We start from the raw sequence: 24248 nt of genomic DNA, 5'->3' as shown, positions 1-24248 counted from the left end.
GACCTTCCTATATCATATCATTTATGAGATACGATGCTATGGATTGTGAAACTTCCTTCACTTTGGTTTGAATTTCGCACAAAGTTACATTAGTGCTATTTGCGCTAGCCGTCCATAATTTAGCAGTTTAAGACTAGAGGGAAGGCAGCTAGTCATCACCACCCACCGCATACTCTTTGGCTACTCTTCTACCAACGAATAGTTATAACGCCCCCACGGCTGAAAAGGCGAGAATATTTGATGAGACGGGGATTCGAACCCGCGACCCTCAGAGTGCGAGTCGAGCGCCCTAACCACCTGGCCATGCCAGCCCGAAACTTCCTTTATAATCATCCTGTATATAAATAGTAAACAATCGCTAAGCACTATGGTTGATTTTATCCAAACATATATCATCTTACAAAGTTACTCCCCAGTGGCACAGCGGTATGTCTGCGGACTTACAACGCTAGAAATCAGGTTTCGATATCCGTGGTGGGCAGAGTACAGATAACCCATTGTGTAGCTTTGTGCTGTGCTACTGGGGGGCTATATAATACGTAGAGGCGTTATAGTTATATTGGAAGTATTATTGTAAAATATATTTATTACTAACAAAATAATTATTTATAATATGACTTTGCACTAAAATACGCGCTTTTTTTTATTCCTGTAAACTCCCAGTGGAGCATTCGGGCCGCAACAACACCTCGCCAACGGAAGGTGTTGTTGCAGTTACTTGTAGCAGGTTGTTTTTTACGGGGTGGAGTTGCTAGCCCCGCGCCCAACCCTCCTCCTTTCTCATCCTGGACTTGGGACCAGGCAAAGGCGGAGGTTGGCATGTTTGGTGTGACGGGGATTCGAACCCGAGTCGAGCGCCCTAACCACCTGGCCATGCCGGGCCATCCTATAATTCTTAGTTTTAGTTAATTGTTCTATTTCTCTATTTTAAAGCGTGCGTTAATCAGTTTTCTTTTGTTATTACTAATTGGAGAAAAACATGATATACATAAGAAAATATTTATAAATAAATTACATTGGTCTTCACATTTTGCAAAAAAACAACAACAACAAAAAACAATTAAAATTCTTGTAGTGCAGTTTATAATTATTTACAGCATTGGTCCTAAAATATCTTATGAACAACGAAAATAATAATAATTTATGTTATCTGTTCCACCATTATTATCTCTTTCTCTAGTCCCCCATTGGGACAGCGGTAAGTCTAAGGACTTACAACCCTAAAATCAGGGGTTCGATTCCCCTCAGTGGACACAGCAGATAACCCGATGTGACTTTGCTATAAACACACACATACACGACCTTTGTGCACGTGTCTAGTTTTTATAAGCACTATATTTTGTTTAAGTTTCTTTTAAAACATTTATAAAATTTGGTAATTCCAGTCGATCAACTATTTCCTTAATTTCCGCCTTAAGTATTCGTGTTTTCGTTGAGGAATTTCTAATATCCGTGTATTAAAATTGCGTTCAAGTTGTTCCATGTGATTACATTTCCTTTGTACGAACTTCCTTCCTTTAGTTCACTTACTTATGTTGTCACAATAGTTCTGTCTTCCTGCAGTTTGCAGGAAGATTTCCTCTTGAAGTTCAATTATTTTGTTTTCATTTTTATAGCCATAAACTCAAAACTACCCTTTATACTTTTTAAAGTTTTGTTCATAATAGTCTTAGTTTTAATTTCAGTTTCAACCTTAGTCTGTCAAGTTTTAAATTGCTCCGCGGTAAGTTTGTAAGCTTATGTCGCTAGAAATCAGGTTTCAATATTTGTGGTGAACACAATACAGATAGCCCATTGTGAAGCTTTGTACTTAACAAAATAACCAACCAACAAACAAGCTCGTTAACTTGAACATGTTGAATGAGTCACATATACCTCTAGTGATACTGAATCAGACAAACACATCTTGGAAATACTCGTTTATTATTGACTATAGACCAAATGTTATTATAAATGTTGAAATCAGGTTTCAATATTCGTGGTGAACACAATACAAATAGCCCATTGTGTAGCTTTGTACTTAACGAAATAACCAACCAACAAACAAGATCGTTAACTTGAACATGTTGAATGAGTCACATATACCTCTAGTGATACTGAATCAGACAAACACATCTTGGAAATACATGTTTATTATTGACTATAGACCAAATGTTATTATAAATGTTGAATGTGATAAACTAATTACATTTCGACATTCGCTATAATATTATGCACCGGCTAATACATTATTCATTTGCGAATAAAGTTGCTTATTACCAACTCACCCGAGGGCGCATTGATACATGTCTATTCGCGATGTTACCTTGATCCTGCACACGGTTAGAGTAATTCGAAGGGCGGCGAAGTCAATCTTGGATCGCAGATCTTGGTAAACGTTAACTCAGACCCTTCACTATATGTGAACTGTGGCTTCCAAGACCACTTTTAAACAAAACAAAGGTCATCTTTCTGTCATTTTTCTGTCATCTTTCTCATAAAAGCAGCTGCTGGTTTCAAGACGTGACTGGAAGTTTGTGAACTTTTGACTTGTAAGCCTTTGTAAACTCTAAGTTCTTATTTATTATCTTGTTAACGATATCAAGAGATATGATCAATCTCATCATAAAGGCTTTGTTTTGTTTGTTGTTGTTATTTGGGTTTTTTTGGGGGGGGGTGAGTCAGAAGGCTCTCTTTTTTAATCATGGCTTTCAGTACCCAGATGAAATATTGCTCAGAATTTTTCTTAAAGTGTTGTTTTAGAGCCTATTACTGTCCTAAACCCCTGTTGTGCGTGTTTTCTCCATTTCGGTGGAGAACACTGAAGACTCCCTTCTTCGAAATAGTGTATCCTCTGGTTATACATCGTTTAACGATCTCGTTTTATGAATATCCTTTTTCAGAAGGGCTGTGACAGTGTCCTACAGCCATATCTTTACCCTGGCGACCATGAATCGACGAAGTGTCAGGAATTTGCCACAAATCAAAAATAGAGGTGTAAACATGTTGCCTAGCTCACATATGCAGGAACACGACAGTGTATTAATTCTGATGATGTGCGTGTAACCATCTGTAAAATTAGTGTAAGTTTTGAAGTAGATTAATATTTTAAAAGTGTTTTTTATTAAAAGTAAATGACACTATATGTATTCTCACGACGTCCATTTTTATTAGAGGTTTTCATTTTAAAAATTCCCACTGTAACTTTTTTAAGGAAATTGGCCCTTCTTGGCTGCTGTATAACCTGGGCAGCTTGTACTGGAGAGCTCTAGGTGACGTCCCAAACTCCGTAGAGTGCCTCAGAAGAGCATTACACACCGTTCCAGAACATTTCAGCGACGTTGTCCTGGTGAATCTGGCAACGCTTCTATTTAAGGCAAATCAGTTGGAAGACGCTGTAACAACTGCATATCAAGCCCTTAGCATCAGTAAAACAGAGGTATAAGTAATTTGAATTTACGATTATATATATATAATAGGCTAATGCCCGTCTGTCCGCAAAACTCCTCCCACAGTTAAGTCCGAGTTGGATGAAACTTAGCACGATTTTTTTAAAATCACAAGGGAAAGTTCCTAACAAAGTTTCATTACAATTGGTTCTCTTATAAGAAAGTATATTTAGTGTATGTGTCCACGTTTATAAGAAGTAAGTGAATAAACAGTTTTATATCACATCAAAATGAAAAATGTTATAAAATAGACCCTCGCTAAAATTAAAAAGAAAAAAAGGACCATATTTTATAACATTATTTCCTTAATCAGGAAATGTTACTTATTTCCTTCTTAATTAGCACCCCCCCCCGAGTCTGCAGACTTACAATGGTAGAAACCGGGTTTCGATACCCGTGGTGGGCAGAGCACAGATAGCTCATTGTGTAGCTTTCTGCTTAATTACAAACAAACAAAGAAACTTAATTAGCACAAACAGCCGCCTGTTGGGCGGTGTTGCTGCTAGTTCTATAAAATAAGCATTTGTTTATGTGTTTATATCTGTGTGTATGTATGTATATAACAAAATGTGTAAAAGCTTAAACAAAGAAATGTTTCGAGAGATAGAAAGGTGTTTTTTTAATTAGCGATGTTTAACTGAATATCATAAAATAACAGTTTTGTCAAAATATAGCTTATAATCCATTTATAAGTTATGAAAGTTTACCTGTAGCTTCGATCCTGATTGGTTAAGAGGAATTTTTTTCTACCTCTCTAAAATGTGAAGAGAATCCATTTTTGTCGAGGGCGCGTATGAACTACGAAAAATTGATCTATCTAAATGTTAGCGTTTTTTTGAAGTGTAATAAAATTTGACTTCTTAATATTAAATGCAAGAGGTACATTTATGTAGCTAAGTGTAAAACAATGTGGCTAAAGTGCATAAAATGTTTTAGCTATAAATTCAAAGCCCTCTTTTTTTTATAGCCTATTACTCATTTCCTGCTAGCAAACTTGAATGCCTTGAAAGGAAACTTAACAGGTGCGATTCAGCATTACAGGAGGACTCTTCAGTTGGAACCTTCCAACACTTCTGTTTTACGCTTTTATCAGATTGTTAAATGTTATCACCGACGTAACGTTAAAATCCTGAAAAATGAAGGCGAAATTTTCTCTAAGGCGCATAATGAGATGTGTCGCCCGAAGCCATCATTGGACAGTCCAGTAAGAAATATATTTGTAATATTTTCTACATATATATATCCACTTATTTTATATATCATTCCAAACTATATATATATATATATATATTCTGACAAAATTATCTATGTGCAATGACTAGCTAAGAAGACTATATAAAAATTACTATTTTTTAAATGTTGGTTCTATAGTATTTTTCAGTTTTATTTGTGGCACATGTTATGATAATATAATCCCCCAATTTGTGATTAGGTTCTCGTCGTGGTCACAAATTTATTCTACAAATAGTGTCAAGCTTTCATCTCCGTATCAGAAAAGCGAAAACGATTCTTTAAACGCATGTACCAAATGGTAGTAAGACATGATACAAATTATTTATTTTATCCACATCGAAACTAAAACAAAACTTCAGCTCTTGTTCAAAATGAAGTTTTTTATTCTGATTCAGAGTTGAAACGTTTTTCATAGAAACTTCTTAAATGCAAAAATTAAATGAAACCTAATTATAGTTTGTTTGTTTTCTGGATATTGTATATATAAAAAAAAACATTCATATCAATATCTTGCGGTTTAGAGCCAAAGCTGGTCCTGCTATGAGGATCAACTGACAAGCTACAACCTGTTTGTGGAAGACGTCAATTCGGACTTGGAAGAATACAAAGTATCGTCACACGAAATGACCGGAAGTTCCTGTAAACCTTCGGAAGAAAACTACAAAAAAGAAACACGTGGTCAAGAAACAGAAGGAAGAAATTCCCCTAGCATCCGGGACAACCAAGGTTAGTGTTTATTTTAGACAACTGGAAGTTATGTAAATTACTAGAACATTAGATCGTTTTCTGTGTACGGCAACATATCTTGCTGGTGTTTCAATGTGACCGTGTACGACAACATTTATTGCTGGTGTTTCCGTGTGACCTGGAAGATTTTATTTTGCAAAGTAGCCATTACGAATAACCAGGCTATCGTGATGATAAATAAAATATTTTATCAACAGAATCCTAATCTCATCATTTTTAAAATAATCTAATCCTGGATTTTTAGCAAATGGTGAAAAACTTGAACAATAGTTTGATATCATCCACTGAAAATTCATATGCAGGCCAATAGTAATAGTAGTGTTGTAAGTTATATTTCTAATATTTTAGTTCAGATGTTTGTTTACTAGAAGGCGCATGACGCAATATCTAGAAATTTCATGAAAGTTAAGATTCTAGAAGTTTTGTGTAGTATGTAAAATTAAGAGTAGGATATAAATACGAGAAGCAGTGAGTTAATAAGTGAATCTGTTCAGTGCCAGTCAGTGAGATATGCATTCTTAGGTGCAGATAGTAAGCGAGATAGTGAAATAATTAACTTGTTGTTATCGGTCGATTAGCAAAGAAGTTCTACAAGTAAGTTTATTGGTAAGTTAGGCGTAAGTGTTATTACTTTATAAATTTCTGTCCAAACGTTATTTATGAAGTAAGGCCTACAAGCGAGCATGGCTTGTAACAAACGTTATTGAATAAATAACTTAATTGGTTATCGTTACTTGGACTGGACTTTATTTTTACCAGTATGATACTACTCCTGAAAACGGTGCTCTAACGTGTTTTATTATTTGGCGAGTTCTTTTTGAATTATTTAGTAAAAATAATTCCAAGATCAGTCCACATAACGATAAGGAATTAATTTTTCTTAAGTAAGTTTTGGTACAGGCTACATTCGCTTGTAGGCCTAATTTTACAAACAGTGTTTCAACAAAAGTTTCGAAACTAATGGAAAGTCCGTCTAACTTACTGGTAGAATTTCCTTGCTAATTGATCGATAACAACACGCTAATTAACTTAATGTTTCGCTTACTAACTGAACCACAGAACTAAATCTATAACTCACTGACTGACACTGAACTGGTTCGTTCCTTAACTCACTACTCAAGTGGTTCTCGTATTTTAAATGTACTCATATTTTTACATATCACATAGAGCTTCTACATTTTTAACCTTCGTAAAATTTCTATATATTTTGTCGTGTTTCCTCTAGCAAACAAACATCTAAATTATAATATTAAAAACATAGCTTACAACAAAAGGTCGAAAACGGAATTTTCTCATCACATCCAATGAAATATTATGGTAATTATTTCCCATACCTTCATACATAACCAATAAAGAATGTAAAAAAATACTCTTATTTTGCTCGAACACCGAAATGTTTCTTTGATACAGAATTTTCATGTAAAATACTTAAAAGTCTGATATGTTCATAATTTTTTTACGAACCAAAAAAAAAACAAAAAAAAACCTAAGATTACGATACCTTTTATCAATTTTATGCATTGTATATTAGGTACTGACGAGGCTTCGTCTGTGCTAGAGGAATCAGTAACCAGTTTTGACGCATCATCATCTATTGGTCAGGTCAACTTGCAGAATTTAAAGGTATTAATAATATAAAACATGAACAGATAAATCATATCATTTATATTTGTATAATATTATAGTTTGCTTGTTTTTTACCAAGTACATCATATTTTATAATTTTACAGATTATGAAAAACGTAAAATATGATATGTAACAATTACCCGATTGTTTTGTTATTTCATAATAATACACCATTTGAATTTCAATAAAATATAATAGTTCACTTACAGAATGTAATAAAATAAATGAGTTTGTTTGTTATTAAGCAAAAAAGCTGCATAATGGGCTCTCTGTGGTGTGCCCACCATGGGTATTGAGACCCAATTTTTTTAGCGTCATAATCTCTTACACTTACCACTGAGACACTAAGGGTTTGAAAAAGAAATGAGCATTATATCAGATGACTACATTTTAAAACTGTTTTCAATTGATAGGTAGCGCTACCAATCGATCGTTGTCCATACAAGATAATTTAAAAAAATTTAAGCTATTTTTTTTGAAAATGACTCTATATAAAAGCAATTTTTCTGTATTATTTGAAATAAAGTAGTAACTCGTAAACAATTTGTTACTTTCTTTCACTTTTTTTGTTGTTTTAGTTACACCGTAATTGTCTTGCAAGATAACCTATTAATTCGTTGTTTGTTTGTTGTTCTTTCACTGTAAAATGTAATAGTTTACGTTGATCACTAACTGTTGTAATACACTCATCCAAATCATCACATTCAACATAAAACATTTCAAGAAATGTAGTTTAAAACGTCATCTACAATATTCCTTACAATGGACTCTCGTTTTATATATTCCTAAGTCGATTAACTATTAATAACTTAAATATTGATATTAACGTAAGTTTTCAACTTGGATATCACAACCAACAGAAAAAAATAATGAAAATGGAATGTGATTAAAATAAGTTTTCATCATAAAATCTAAAGCCATCTACATTTTCAGTGATTTGTTATACATTGACATGAATAAGGAAAAAATCATCTAATTAAATATTAAGCATAGCATGACCATGAGATTACATCTCTCTTTGACATTTGTTATTTATTTATATCATAAAGCTTCTAACTTGATTTATTTTCCACTCGCATGTTTGTCTGCACGCAACAGAATAAAGTCCGCCTGAAAGTCTCCGTCAGCGGAAGACCAGAACAACTGAACGGAGAAGGATATGGCAGCGAAAATTCAAGAGCTTCGCCATCTATGGAAGACAAAACTAACTATTACGAGGAACCTCAGGATAAAAGCGCACAAATGACTCTTTCCGAAAGTTCTATCGTCGATGACCCGTATCCATCCATTCTCGTAGACCCAACAGTACACCCTTACCTGACTGTTGCAAGTGTGGCAGAATGCGCCAGAATAAAGAAAATCAACTTGAAACAGTTTACAAGCACGTGGCTTTCCGTTTCAGCAAAGAACATACAGTAAGAATGTTGATAGTGATACTATTTCAGTTAATAAAAATGTAATTCTTTTCCGTATTTTAGTAACACGGTTACATAGCTGTGTTCTTCACATCGTACCAAAACAAGACAGACACAAAGATTACGAAAATCATTATTAAGAAGAGGAAATAATTGGTCAACATTTAAGTCATTCTATTTTCATTTTAATGAATTAATTAATTGCTATTTGATAGTTTTTTTCTTCAATGAATTAAACATCACCTGTGGAAGTTGCTAGAACGTTCTGTTGTCGAAAACAGCGGGTAAAATTAGTAAATAACACTGAATACAGTAAGCTTATTAAGTATGTTATCAGAAGTAGGTAATATAAAACCGTATTTGTTTGTATATATATGTTATAGCGTTTCGCAACATTTGGTGAGCACTACAAATGCTATAGGACACAACTTGAAGCCATATTGTGATTCTTCTTTTCCCGTTAGTCTACTTACTTTAGACCACCTAGCGGGAGTTCGACAGCGCCATCTCTTAAAATTTACACCCGAAACAGGACTTAGAGAAGTATGTTTATGGATGTCTAAATATATTTATGCTTAAATAACTTCTTTTCCATATACTTGTAATTTAATAAAAAAAATACTGAATTGTATAACGATTTTAATAAGCTATTAAATAGATAAAGAAATTTATTTATTTCTCATCTTTTCAACTTTATTTTGGCGATATGTTTTAGAAATTGCTATTTGGTACTTCATTTTTAAAGTTAATTTGTTAATATTTGACAGAGTGCCTAACCACTTGGTGGCAGCCTAAACAGTATCAGCTAAAAATCAGTTCACTACTGTGTGTTGACTGTTACTATATTTTGTCGATTTATTTGTTTTTGACAAGAAAGTTAGAAAAAAACGACCTTCACTTTCCACATAATGATAAAAAAACCTCTTTATTTCAGTCAACGTTTCAACATTGTGAGCAAAGCTAATCGAATGCTATCTTGCGCTAGCGGACCCTAATTTTGAAGTGACAGATTAGAGGGGAGACAGCTAGCCAACACCACCAACCGATAACATAACTTTTGGAAACTCTAATCGAACAGTAGGATTTGACTGCCACTTTTATAACGCCCCCACGGCGGTAATGGGACGCGAACCACAGAACGTTACATTCTAGGTCCGGCACGTTCACCACTAAGTTCTGTCGAGATCTTTTATTTTCCTTTTTTTTTTAATTCACCTCAATCAATTTGCTCAGCACATTTTCATGATAACTTTTATGTTTCCATGTAGGAAGTGGGCAGATTCCTATTGTGGCCTCATTTTTTCTTTTTTTTTCAGAATTAAATATTTCCAAAGTGAATTAAATATAAAAGTTTTCTGTGATCTTCATTTCTTTTCCTCTAATTTATTGTTTGCTGATTTATTTAGAAGGATTAATTGTAAGGTCCTAGTAGTGAAATAACACCAGGAGTTTTTCTGATTTGACAACCACTTGAAATACGTGCTTCGTCTCTATTGGCTATTGCATTTAGTTTCGTCTTCTAGTGGGTCAACGGTAAAATTGTGTACTTCCAACACTAGAATCCGAGGTTCGGTTCCCCCAGAATTAGCTATCCAATAAATCCCCCTCAAATTTTATCTTGTTTAACATATTTTTTAGATTAGTATGAATAACATAGTCTACAAGACCTCTTTATATCTTTATAGTTCATTCAATACATATATATGTATAAGTTCTAATATATATATAAAACCTTTAAAACGTTTTGAAAATAAGTAATCGTGTTTCCGAAATAGCAGTGTGTTTGCGTGTCTAATTCACTATTAACTATATTATAATGTTTTACTATATTTGAGTCTTCGAATATAATTACAGAACAAACTGTAGTTTCAGGCTTTTATCTTGCTACATTGAATAATTGTCCGCTACAGACTTTATTTTCTAACCATAAATATTTTACTTCATTTGTTACAAATGATTAAAACATACATTTTTGATTCACTTCTGTATCAGTTTAGTAATGTGCTTTACTGAAAAGTTACTTTGTGACAAAACATTTTAGTTTTACAAAATAACCTATAATGCTATACCGTTTGAAGTAAAACAAGTAGTTTTACAAAATAGTCTTCTACAATACTATACTATCTGAAGTAAAACATTTCAGTTTTACAAAATAACCTATAATACTATACCGTTTGAAGTAAAACAAGTAGTTTTACAAAATAGTCTTCTACAATACTATACTATCTGAAGTAAAACATTTCAGTTTTACAAAATAACCTATAATGCTATACCGTTTGAAGTAAAACAAGTAGTTTTACAAAATAGTCTTCTACAATACTATACTATCTGAAGTAAAACATTTCAGTTTTACAAAATAACCTATAATGCTATACCATTGAAGTACAACATTTAGTTTTACAAAATAATCTATAATACTATACCGTTTGAAGTAAAACAAGTAGTTTTACAAAATAACCTATAATACTACACCGTCTGAAGTAAAACATTTAATTTTTCAATATAGTAAAAATCTCTTTTTCGTGAAACCTTTATAATTTTATATGGAAATGAAGACTTTAGGTTATTTTCAAATTAAAAATTCATGGATATATATATAGATGGGTCTATGCTTAAATCACTTCATTAGATCAACAGAGCGGTAAATTAGGTTTAAATGGGATCCTAACTAAAGTTTAACTCAATCCCGAAAATTGAAAAACGAAGAACATAACCATCACCACTTAGTTGATTGCATACTGTAAAATTATCAGTATTAAAACTTTGTGAAACCTCAGAAAAGGTTGATGTAATTATCTGCCCCTTGTCTGTAATTACGTTTACTAGCTGATTACTCTGCTAACCTGGACTGAGTTACGACAGTTAAAAGTTACTGGCATTTGGTTCTAATTATATAATACATTCAATCTTTGTAGGCCTTTTTGACGTTAGGGGGCGATTTCTTCGATACCAATATTGATGTTATGGCAACTCGTGTTGCACTTTCACTAACAAGGGTGAGTTTCTACTGTCATATTTCTGTCAGAGTTCGAGGTGAGTCATGCAACATAAATAATTATTTAACATTTCTTGAGAAGTTCGAAGTGAGGCATGCAACATAAATAATTCTTTAATATTTCTGTCAGAGTTTGAGGTGAGCCATGCAGTATCAATAATTCTTTAACATCTCTTGAGGAGTTCGAGGTGAGTCATGCAACATAGATAATTATTTAATATTTCTCGAGAAGTTCAAAGTGAGTCATGCAAAATAAAGAAAGATTTCATATTTCTGAAGAGTTCGAGGTGAGTCATGCAACATAAATAATTATTTAACATTTCTTGAGAATTTCGAAGTGAGTCATGCAACATAAATAATTCTTTAATATTTCTGTCAGAGTTTGAGGTGAGCCATGCAGTATAAATAATTTTTTAACATCTCTTGAGGAGTTCGAGGTGAGTCATGCAACATAAATAATTATTTAATATTTCTCGAGAAGTTCAAAGTGAGTCATGCAAAATAAAGAAAGATTTCATATTTCTGAAGAGTTCGAGGTGAAACATGCAACATACATAATTCTTTCATAAGTGTTCGGGGGTGAGGCGTACAACATAAAGAATGCTGTAATATGTCTGTAAGAGTTGGAGTGGAGACTTACAACACAAACAATGACACTTATAGATTAATTCAATTGTCATATACCTGTATTTTACAGTGAATTACTCACTGAACAAAGTTGTTGTTGATATTCCGTTTTTAATTAATTTCTCTAGATCATTCAAGCCTGAAAATATTTTACTGCACACGCTCCGTGCAACAAAAGTAGGGAATTAATTCTATATAAGCTATATCACAACAGCGAGATTTACAGCTGAATTTGAGTTTTTCACTATCGGTTGTTAATTTTAACGGGCCGTATGATAATTATGGCAAAGTCACGTGTTTTTTACAAGTGATGACTTCGTATGTAGGTTTCTCAATGTTCTGTTCTCTCCAGAATTTTGAAAGGGCCGTATGATCAGATTAAGAACGTCACGTGATGATTTCTTTTTAGCTTTACCAATCTTTTGTTCTCTTCTTGTTAGAGTTTTACAAGTTTTGATTTTAACTGAAAGTATGATAACAATAGTAAAATCACATGTTTATACGAATAATGAATTCTTTATAGTTTTTTTTTCTGTTCCTGCTACGTTTTTGAGAGTTAAAGACATCAGTAAGTTATGATCTGAAATATAATGATTTTCCAATTTTCCCCTTTTTTCTTGTATTATGTTTTCTTTCTTATTTTAGAATGATGAGTTTCGGCATTACTCCGTTTCAGAATTCTACTTCCTGGGTCTTAACGACCTTGGCTGCCCTCTACTGGCGAGTAACTGGAGAGGCTAATCAGTCGGTGAATTGTCTGCGAGTGGCCTTGCACTCCGCTCCAAGAGAAATGAAGGTATGTACTAATCTAAGTCAAGAGGGTCCATAGTCCATAATACTGATCCTAATTGCTTGTTAGACAAATTTCTTTCTTTTAAGAAACCACCAGGGGAATACTTTAGAATAAAGTACAATAAACAAATGACACAGAAACGAATAAGCTCTTATCTGCATGATGTATTATATTCAATATTTAGAATAATTTGCTTAAACTAATACTGAATAAAGTGAATTATAAACCATACTGATTCCAGTCGCAAATATAACTGATATTCGTTTAATTTATGACCAGTATATTTCTATCCTCATATATATATGTATATATGTGTGTGTGTGTGTGTGTGGTTAGTGTTCTAGTGTAATAAAAATAATAATAAGTTTACAATTCGAGAAAGATAATCGTGATTAGTGATCAATAAGTATAAAATATTTGCTTCCGCATTTCACGGTAAAAAATTTCTTTAAGCTCTTAATAAAAACATTAAACATTATGATTCTACAGGGTTAGTGCAAAAATATGTTCGGTATAAACGTATAGGTGGCGGAAAACTACACAACCTACATTTTTGCCAATTAGTACAGCCGGAGAACATTTGTGATTTAAAAATATATTATAGGTGGCGCTGCAATGTTTTGTATTGGCCCTGTATATACTTCAACGAATCATCATATTGTCATGATGCTGATTCTCCGAATCCATTACAAAACGATTTGACTCTTATTTTGATTCCACATTTTATTTATTTGTGATTGTTATTATCTCGTATTTGACTGGGTATGAAATGAAGGTCACTTTATACGACACACAGGTTAAGCGGACAGGTCAGAGACGCTGAGGCTCAGGCATAGCCAAACCTAATTTAGAAGTGTTGACAAGAGCGAAAGTAACCAGTCAGAAGCGCATACCAGCTAAATAGCTAATCTGAACCGTATAATTGGGTTGACTGCCACAGTCATATTGCAATACACAGCAGAAAGTGCAGAATGTTTTCAACGGCATAGCTCGGCTCGAGCCTTGGATCTTCTGATACGCAACGAGGTGCGTTAATCTCCGAGATTTTACTACATTGTGCATTTGTGCAGTATAGAGAATAAACCGATTCGTTTAAAATTCTTGACTATTGATTACTATTGTGAAACTTGACTATTGATTACTATTGTGAAACTTGACTGTTGATTACTATTGTGAAACTTGACTATTGATTACTATTGTGAAACTTGACTATTGATTACTATTGTGAAACTTGACTATTGATTACTATTGTGAAACTTGACTATTGATTACTATTGTGAAACTTGACTATTGATTACTATTGTGAAACTTGACTATTGATTACTATTGTGAAACTTGACTGTTGATCATTATTGTGAAATACTGTCTTCTGTTCACTATTGCGAATTGTTGACTATTGATCACTATTGCGAAGTGTTGACCATTGTTCAATATTGCGAAGTGTTGATTATTGTTAACTATTGCGAAATATTGACTACTGATCACTATTGCGAAGTGTTGACTATTGATCACTATTATGAAACATGACTGTTGATTATTATTGTGAAATATTAACTACTAATCACTATTGCGAGGTGTTGACTATTGAATCACGATTGCGAAGGGTTTAATATTGTTCACTATTGTGATCCAGCGAACCAACGAAGAACAGTGTTTTGAGAAACACAGTTAATTTTATCATGCGTTTGTATTTAATGAGCTATAGATATGCTCATCCTATCCTAAGGGTCTAATCTTGTTTCTCTACGTCGAAGAAAACAGAAGTCAAAAGATTAATTCCATTATTTCTGTTTCAGTTTTAATAAAAAAGAACAAAATAATGATACAATGCACGTCTTCTTTTACACCCTATGACTTTTTTTGTATCCTCTAGTGATTAGCTATATTAACATAAAATACCCTCTCTCTCCGTTTCGTGGTTATAGGTCCCCTCATGATTCACAGAGGCTCCAATTTATCGACCAAACTCCTTCATTATCCCCAATTATTTCTATGCTATCCCAATAGGGGGTCGTACGTTTAAAAGACCGTTAGGAAGTTTGGTTCCCTTAGTTTTTGAACAAGGGTATGAATAAAGTTTCAAGTAATCCTGAGGGGAGGGGGCAAGAACACGAAATTCGTCGCTAGATTAAGATTTATCGACCTTGATAACCTATTCTAGATCCCATCAGTTTTTGGATGACCTTCCAGGCGTGTTACAGCCCCATCGGTACCCCCTTCCTTGGTAGGAGGTACATCACATAGATAAGGACACCCCGTGGGCCATCCTGAGTCCGTAAGCCAAGTTTGGTCCTGCTACCTTTAGAACTGTTGGAGGAGTTGGCTGGACATGCATACATAAAATGCTACAAGCTGAATTAATATAGGGTTATTTTTTATTATCGCTAGAGGGCTATTAAAACATTGAATATTTCCTAATGATTAAAACAAAACTTTGAAATAAGTATTTAATAAACTTATTTAATTTTTTATTACAATATCGATCAGATTGATCTTAAATTACTACTAGATCAACCAGGTTATGAAGGATGTCTCAGACAATGTTCCAGTTTTTGATTTTACCTGTATCTATAAATCATATGAAAATATTGAGCCAGTTTTATTTTTTAGCTTTTTTGTTGAAAAACTTTCAGAGCAAAGCTCTATAGCTCCTTTACGTTTCCGTATTTCTCAGAGAAGATTTCAAACCCTTGTAAGTGAGCAGGAGCTAAGAATGAAGAAACTATTTTCATCAAGGAGCTAAAACCTTCTCTCATCAAAATGATAATTTTAAAGAACTTTAAAGCTATACAAATAACTGAAGATAAAATCGTTTTATTACATTTTGTTAAATCTGATTTTATTATTGTATTTTGTCTACGGACTTACAACGCTAGAAACCGAGTTTTGAAAATGTTGTTACAACTAATGGTCGTCCTAGAACCCTGAGATAAGTCCCGAGGACGGACTGTGTTTTTAAAAGGGTGAAACTGTGGTAGTTCGGGGTCGTTAAAAAGGGTCTTACTAGCAATTTCTAACAGGCTCGCCCTTCAGCTCACTTAGAAGAGCGCACTCACCTGACGTAGAAGAGATCCAGGATAAAACCCTGCTCACGAAAGATATGAAATTAGGATTATCATAAGGATTCTGGTAAAGTACATTAACCGTGATGCTATAATATTTCAGTAGAAGAACAAGTAGTTTTGGACGTGTAACTCTGGTTGCAAATATACAACGAGTTTTTAGCCATTGTTAGCAGATGCTTAATAATTTAACATTAAGTTGTCCAAAAATTCGAATACATTATCACATAAGCACTTATACCCTGAAAATTAGAACACAGTCTAAATTATTATAATTTTTGTTTGCTATAATAGGATTTACTCACGTGTCTGTAGAATCACAATAGAGCCCAACTAGTCAGCAACATGTAACATAAAGAAAATGCTTGTCTTTGTTATTCAGATTTTATTAGGTAAAAAAGAGCGCGAAAATATTGTAAAAGGGTTTGTTTGTTTGATTTAGGGTGTAAGGCCGTAAGCTATGCAAGGACTATCTACGCTAAACGCCCCTAATTATGAAATGATACACTGGAGGGAAGGAAGTTAATCAACACCAACTCTTGGGCTACTCTTGCAAGCTTGTAGCCACGGGGGTTCGGGGGTGCCAACAAACTCTCCACTTCTGTCGGAGTCGTAGCCAGGGGGGTTCGGGGGTGCCAACAAACTCTCTACTTCTGTCGGAGTCGTAGCCAGGGGGGTTCGGGGGTGCCAACAAACTCTCCACTTCTGCCGGAGTCGTAGCCAGGGGGGTTCGGGGGTGCCAACAAACTCTCTACTTCTGCCGGAGTTCCGCTCGTCTATTAACATTTGTTTTTCTCCTTTCTTTGATGATAGTCTCTCGTTATATAACTGCTTTTGTAATACTGTGCATACATGCGGAAATAACATTTTCATACTTATCAGAGGAAACTTATTAGAATTGTTTATTTGTAGTAATAATAAAGGAACCACCATTAGAGATTTCGGATTTTTTTTTCGTCCCTAAGCACTAAAGTTACGCGTGAAACGAGTTCCGGTTTGGACCAAAAAAAAACCCACTTCCAGAACTGGCTACGGGCTCGCTTTTGTCAGGCCCCCCAGTGGCACAGCGGTATGTCTGCGGACTAGCAACGCTATAAACCGGATTTCGATACCCGTGGTGGGTAGAGCACAGATAACCCATTGTGTAGCTTTGTGCTTAATTCCAAACAAACAAGATAGTTTCGATTATCAAACCCGGGTTTTTATATCCAGTTTTTGCAATAGTCATGTTTGAATATGATTTAAAGTTAACGATAAGTGTTTTTTTTTCTATTCAAAACATTGTATTGTCCAGTTTAGCGAAAACTATCTACCGTGTGGGTTTCTAAACAACGCCCTGATACACAGATATACATGTATCGTGAATAACTGTTCCTTTCTTATTTTGGATATCCCGCTGATCAGTTTGGCGAATATTATCCACCGTGTGGGTTTCTAAACGACGCCCTGATACACACACATATATATATATGTGTGTGTGTGTGTGTGTGTGTGTGTGTGTGTCGTGAATAATTGTTCCTTTCTTTTTCAGGACATCCCACTGATTAGTTTGGCGAATATTCTCCACCGTGTGGGATTGCTAAACGACGCCCTGATCGTTGCCAACATGGCGCTGGAGATCTCCCCTGATATCGTTGTAATCCACTTTAGTATTGCCAACATTTATGCTGCGATGGTGAGTTAAAACTGAAATGTTAATGATCGTAATCCAAAACACTTATAAAGAAGATCCGTTTATCAAAGTTAGGAAAAACATTCTTTGTTTCTTTAGTGTCTTTTTTAAACATGTTTTTTCGAGTATACACTTTGTGTAACGATCTAAAAAGGTATAACTGCGTAAATCGAACAGGTAATTCAAAACCACAACGCAAAAACACCGAGGTACAGGTTTTTTTCGTTAGTTAAAGTAATCATATTTGAATTTTTTGTTTTTGTTTTTTTTTATCTCAACTGACATGATTAAGAAATATTAAATATTTTTTTAAGATCCCACTGTTGAGGTTGTTCTAGAACGGCTGGTGTGTGTGTGTGTGTGGTCCCTTCTTAAGGTATACTATATTGGTTAAATTAGTTAGTATATAGATTATTATCACTTTTTATTTTGATTTATTGCTAACCAGCTGGAAGTTATACAAATACATGACTAATGAAAGGTTATCTTAGGATATTAAAAGTTGATTCCCTTATAAGTAATTGTAAAAAACGTCCATAAAACTACAAAATTAAAATATGAAACTGCAACTATTCGTGTATTTCCGCATGGACCCAAATTTGGTAAAGATCCATCAACAGGGGGCGAAGTAGTGATAAAAACGTGAAAACGCCCATAAAACCGCAAAATGCAAAACAGAAATTTTGTATGTATCTCCTCGTGGATCCAATGAACCTCCATGCCAATTTTGGTGAAGATTCATCCACACCCTGCGAAGTAGTTACATGGACATACAACAGACAGTAACATTATATATATATATATTATTATACCTTTACTATACAGATTGTTTTGCCCTGTTAGCTAAAATATGTATTAAGGACCAAACTAAACCTTTCAAGCTGACTGAACCTTGTCAGATATTATTGGGATTATGGCCAAAACTACCGTTAACAACAAGAGTATCCAACTGATGTAACAATGCATTCTAATATTCATAAGTGGATACGTACAAAAAGTATATTTAATTAAGTATAGCGATGGCCAACTTGATTTTTAGTTTCGTTTTAAGTACATAGCTTACTTTAATTAGAAGTTATTACATAGCGGAATATTGGTTGATCATCAGACCCTTACTGGCAACTAACCCGCTTAGGTAAATTAACATGTAGAATTATACACGGACGTTAAAATATATACTTTTTCTTCTGTTTGCGAGCTTTCGGCCCTCTTACCGGAACCTTCATTGGGCAACATTGTACTGAGGAAACTAACCCGCTTTGTTGCTCTAATCTTTATAGGTAATAGTATCTCAGAAATTAAAAAACAAACTAAATAGCTGACTCTGTTTAGTCAGACACGTGAGTCAGAAAGATGTCATTATATTTCTTACTTGAAATTGTTATTCACTATAAAATACAAGTTTAATGTTCCTCTTATGAATTTCAGGTGTTTATCTTCTCTGCTTTAAACTATAATTTTTCAGGAAACTTAAAGCAAAGTTTTCTTCGTTTTTACTCATAAGTGACCTTCCTACTGTGTTAAATACTACTTTAAAATAGAATTCATTTAGCTACAATTATCAATAGGCCTAATATTTGTGGTAAAATTCACATAGACTGCACATATTTTTTTTTTCTATATTTCTTTTAATTTTCTCACTTCCGATTTCAAGTCATATGTGTGTAAAAATGGAATTAAATTTCTGTTTTTATCTCTCACAAATCACTCACTGCCCAAGAGGCCTTTCGTTTATTTCCAAAACTCGTCAGCTGGGCTGGATGATGAAAGACAAAAGTTACCTGAAACGTATTTTTTTTATATATGCGGTAATTTTAAAATGGAAGTTCGGGCTGTCGTAATCTTTTTGTTTATATTAAAATTTTGTTTATTAGCACCATCTTGAAGGCTGTGGACCTCAGAACTTCCATCGAATACAATATTATGTTTTATATCTGAAAGAAAAAATTGTGTCGTTGAAAATATTAAAAGGTAATCTATAAGAGCTTCTGTTGCACGAGGAATTTTTCTTCGCTTTCCTTTTCTTCCAAAAGCCACTGTACATTGATATTACCTGAATGCATTCAACCTCTCAAACAAGTTAAACTCTTCATTTCTTTTGTGTTACTGAAAGTGGACATAAAAAGTAAAATGTTACTTACCTCCTTCCCTTCTAGTTGAGCTGTAGTCTCAATTTTCTTGATATGGGGGCAGCTGAAAGTAGGTGCTAGTTGATTAAATTAAAGTCATTATTATAAATGGAATTTCATTTCCTGAGCTGTTCAAAATAACTTTCCTTGTGAATATCTTTGATTAAATAAATTTTCTCACACGACACTCAATTACACATGGGCTAGAAGCTACAACCACGTACGAATAAATAAATATACGTACTACAGTTGTAAAACACAACCGAGTCAGTTATTTATTGATAGCTCGTGTATCACCTAGAATATGCATTCGTTACTTTGATGAACGCCTGTGCTATATATGTATACATGTATAGTTGTGTATATGCGAAATCTTAATTAAAATAGCTTAATGAATGACCAATAATTGCATGCTTTCGTTTAGTTCATTTCTCAATTTTAATGGCGTGTTTTTATTTTGTGGTTAATATTTTAGTGATCCTTTGCGAGCGATCGTTTCATGATGTCAACAGATATGACAGGAAACGCGTTTCGTTTTGTAATTTCACTGTACGGTGTTTTTTTTAAGATTGATTCTTAATGTCAAGTGAGATTATCTTGTTTTTCGAACGATCGTTTTGTAGTGTAAAGAGAGTTGACAAGAGACGCGTTTCTTTCTTTTTAATTGTATCTTGTTTTTAAACGATCATTTTATTAATTCATAAAAAGTGTTCCTTTTTTTTTGTAATGGTAACTAGTTTCTTTGAATAATTGTAAACAATCTCAATGTATTGTTGTTTAACACTCATAAAGTAGGTAAATGAATATGTAGAATTATATACGTACTTTTCTCTACGTTAACATACTTTTATTTGCGAACTTTCGGCCCTCTTACCGGAGCCTTCATCGGGCAACAATTCATTGAGCGATAAAAATTCGTTAAGCTGTGGAACACTATTTTAAAATAGGTATCTAGGCAACAGTTGTAACAATAACTGACATCTGGTATTAAAATGATTAAACATAAAGAATTACAATGTCCTTGTTTATTTACGTTCTTTTATTACATTGTTCCGTACATTGTTTCAGACATTGTTTCGTCACATTGTTTCATACATTTTTCTCATTACATGACTTAAGGATGATCTAGCCAGAGCAACCGCCTTTTACGAGTCCACCTTAGCTCGTCAGATGTCGTTTGAACCAGCAAGAGAGCGCTTACGTTGGATACAGTGTAATGCTGTGTACGAGGGTACAATTCATACGTCAGAAGAATGAAAGTTGAACATATTGAAATTAGATGTGTGTGTGTGTGCGTGAATTTGTACGTTTAATTTTTTTTCAAATATTTATCATGCTTGACTTGCATTAATTATTTTAATTAGTTTGGTTATACTTTATTATAGGTATTTTCAAAGTGTTTTCAACCTTTTCAACTGCATTTTTTATTATCTTACTTACAACAGTTTGTTTGTTATTCACATTTAACTGGGTGAAAAGAAGCAAGGAAATATCAATAAATGTAATCTTGCGAAAAATGATAACTTAAATTTAAAACTTGATTTTTATTCGAAAGAGCAATATTTTGCCAGTTTTAACACATCTAAAAAAAATGCAATTTCTATCCATTAAGTGCACTTAAAACCAGTTCATAAATATGTATAAATATTTAAATGTTTAGCCTTAAACAAAATATGTTGTTGAAAAAACACTTATATATATATATAAATATATGTGTATTTGTCTTTTTTTTTGTATTTGTACATATTTAAGGCATTCTAATGGTTCTTCATAATGAAAGCCCCCAATGGCACAGCGATAAGTATACGGACTTACAACGCTAAAATCTAGGGTTTAGTTTCCTGTATTATACAGAACGCTAATAGTCTAATGTGTAATTTTGCGCTAAAACAAACAACCGAAAGATCACTTTATGTGCACCTGAGCTAAAAGATTAGGTCAGATAGAGACCGTTACAATTCGGGTTCCTAATTTAGACCTTTCAGCCGTGGGGACATTATAATGTGATAGTCAATCGCACTATATGTTGTTAAAGAGTAGCCCAAGAGTTGGCGGTGGGTGGTTTTCACTAGCTGGCTTTCTTTTAGTCTATTTCTTCAAAATTAAGGACGGCTAGCGCAGGTCGACCTCGAATAGCTTTCAAAATTTTAACAAACAACAATCCTAATTTAAAACTACTGATAATAAGAAAAGCAACAAACCAGAATCACCTATCGGCACAAGGATATTCTCCCGACTTTTTTGAACCGAATAATCCAATTTAATATCACTTTTGTAACGCGCCCATAGCTGAAAGCGAGGAGCATATTTAGCGCCATCACATCTCCAATCCCAGACCCTTCGATCTAACGCTCGTCGTGCTAACCATTAGGCCACGCCCGATCCACACAGTTTTTACGAAAAACCCTAAAGCATCTGTCAACAAAGTTAAAATATCTTTATCCGCGCTTTTTTCCTTTAATAATTAAATTAAGATTCAGAGTATGAAAAAATTAACAGGAACACGAACCCATATACTGGTACACTTTCTATTAATCATTCAAATAGGTCCAAGCTGTATTATAAATATAACTTAATGATTTAACCACCAAGTCTATGCTGTCCATATCATTCATAATGGCACGCGCTCCCCTTACGCTAAAAATATTGGACATTTAGAATTTTTCCTCATTAATAATGACGAAAGACACTTACATATTCATAAGTTATTTCGAATTGAATACCTCAAACCACAATGTATTTAATCGAAGTTGGATTCACGTAAACTTCACAGATGACGGTAAAAAAAAAATCACCTAATCATTCTGCGGCTGCGGATGTGCTATGAGATTAACGAGTCACCTAATCATTCTGCGGTTGCGGATGTGCTAACCTAATCATTCTGCGGTTGCGGATGTGCTATGAGATTAACGAGAAAGATTCCACTAGTTTGTCAGAGAAGAGTAGCCCAAGAGTTGACGAATGGTGCTATTGACTAGTTGCCTTCACTCTAAGTCTGTGAAAATCAAAATTAGGGACGGCTACAACGCAGGTAATCCTTGTGTAGCTTAGCGCCAAATTTTCAACCAAAGTAACTTAGCTAGAATAGCCTATATCGTATACTTCATATCAACGTTCTAAGGTTTTAACTCTGCCAGAACTTTTATCGTTATCTCTGATTTCGTATGATTCAGGCCTGTATCGTGAGTGGTGTGAGTGGTACGCTCGCACAGGGCGCCAACTCTAAGTGGTCATGAAACATCTATACGGCACTGATTACAATGTTTAACTGGGGTTCTTTGTTTCGGTTTTTATTTATATTTAACTATTAATTCCATCTGTTTGTTGTTGTTTTTTGTTGTTGTTTTTAGAATTAGTTTATTGATTTTAACATATTTAAAGTCCAGATTTCGCTTTATTTATCTTGGTCCCCCTGGCGGTGCATCACTGACAACTATACTCTGTCTGTTCATATTTAAACGGATTGAGGCTTATAAAAAAGCGGACTTGTTGGTTGATTAATATACATATATAAAAGAGGACTTGTTGGTTAATTAATATACATATATAAAAGCGGACTTGTTGGTTTGTTAGTATGCATATAAAAAAGCGGACTTGTTGGTTTATTAATATACATAAGAAAAGTTAGAGGAAGAACTTTTTTTTTACCTGAGATAATATCGTTGCATTTAAACATTATAATAATAGGAACAAATATTAATACAGATCTTTTCCACAGGAAACACAACCGACATTTAGTTTCTCATTGATTTCATTTCGGGCTTTTCACTTCTAAAATTAGCTACTGAACAATTTTTCAGAAAACCGCGAAAAAAAAAAAGAAAATGGAAAGAAAGCAGAACCCTATGTGCAATATTAAATAAATTAATGAACACCGCCATGTTGAAAACCATAATCTTATCTAATGTAAAGTAGTTCTTTGACATAAGTCATAACTAAAACTTGTGATTTTTAGGTGTGTATCCTAGTTTGCCTCAAAAAAAGTACTGTACTTTTGTACTGTAAAACTATGTGTGTCAAGAAATTAAAGATGTTGTTATCAATTTCAATTTTTGAAAACGATTGGTGGGAAATAGGTAAAATTTATTACCTCGTGTCTATTAAAAACTGAGAGAGAAGTTCAAATAAAGTTTCTGAAACCATAACAAACATGGAATAATAAATCAAATCCATTGATAGACGTTACCTACATGTTGTTTAACGAAAACGCTGCTTGGTGAAGACTTCAGTACTGGATTCGAAAGCTTGAATCGACACCGAATATGCCTTAAACAATGTATAATATATTATATAGTTTATAATATTTTTAACTTTAGGATCCTTCTTCTGAAAATTTGACTTTATAGTCGTGGAACAGCATTATCTCCAGAACGTTATTGCTGAGCAGGCATCTTAAGAAAGAAATGAATTGTTCGATATAATTTTAAGGATTCATATCTTTTTTTTGATGTGTTGTAAAAAAGATAAGCCTTTTTTTTCTTTCTGACAATCCGAAGCTCTTTGGGTAACAAGTTGTGAAA

At 33.7% G+C, this 24248-nt stretch overlaps 1 protein-coding gene across 1 annotated transcript in view; it reads left to right on the top strand.

The window, feature by feature from the left end:
* LOC106466482 (tetratricopeptide repeat protein 17-like) overlaps positions 1-21016 on the top strand; it is a 35132-nt gene extending 14116 nt beyond the window's left edge. The window contains exons 4-13 of the mRNA XM_022394501.1: positions 3194-3418; positions 4396-4632; positions 5183-5387; positions 6940-7031; positions 8134-8450; positions 8834-8993; positions 11366-11446; positions 12749-12868; positions 17459-17602; positions 20848-21016. Coding sequence (XP_022250209.1) covers positions 3194-3418; positions 4396-4632; positions 5183-5387; positions 6940-7031; positions 8134-8450; positions 8834-8993; positions 11366-11446; positions 12749-12868; positions 17459-17602; positions 20848-20985 — 1719 coding nt within the window. The 3' untranslated portion in view covers positions 20986-21016. The remainder of the gene's footprint in view (positions 1-3193; positions 3419-4395; positions 4633-5182; positions 5388-6939; positions 7032-8133; positions 8451-8833; positions 8994-11365; positions 11447-12748; positions 12869-17458; positions 17603-20847) is intronic.
* The last annotated feature ends 3232 nt before the right edge of the window (positions 21017-24248 follow it).

This window comes from Limulus polyphemus, unplaced genomic scaffold (assembly GCF_000517525.1).
Source record: "Limulus polyphemus unplaced genomic scaffold, Limulus_polyphemus-2.1.2 Scaffold2273, whole genome shotgun sequence".
NCBI lineage: Eukaryota > Metazoa > Arthropoda > Merostomata > Xiphosura > Limulidae > Limulus > Limulus polyphemus.
The sequence above is the reverse complement of the archived record's forward strand: the minus strand, read 5'-3'. Positions and strand labels throughout refer to the sequence as shown.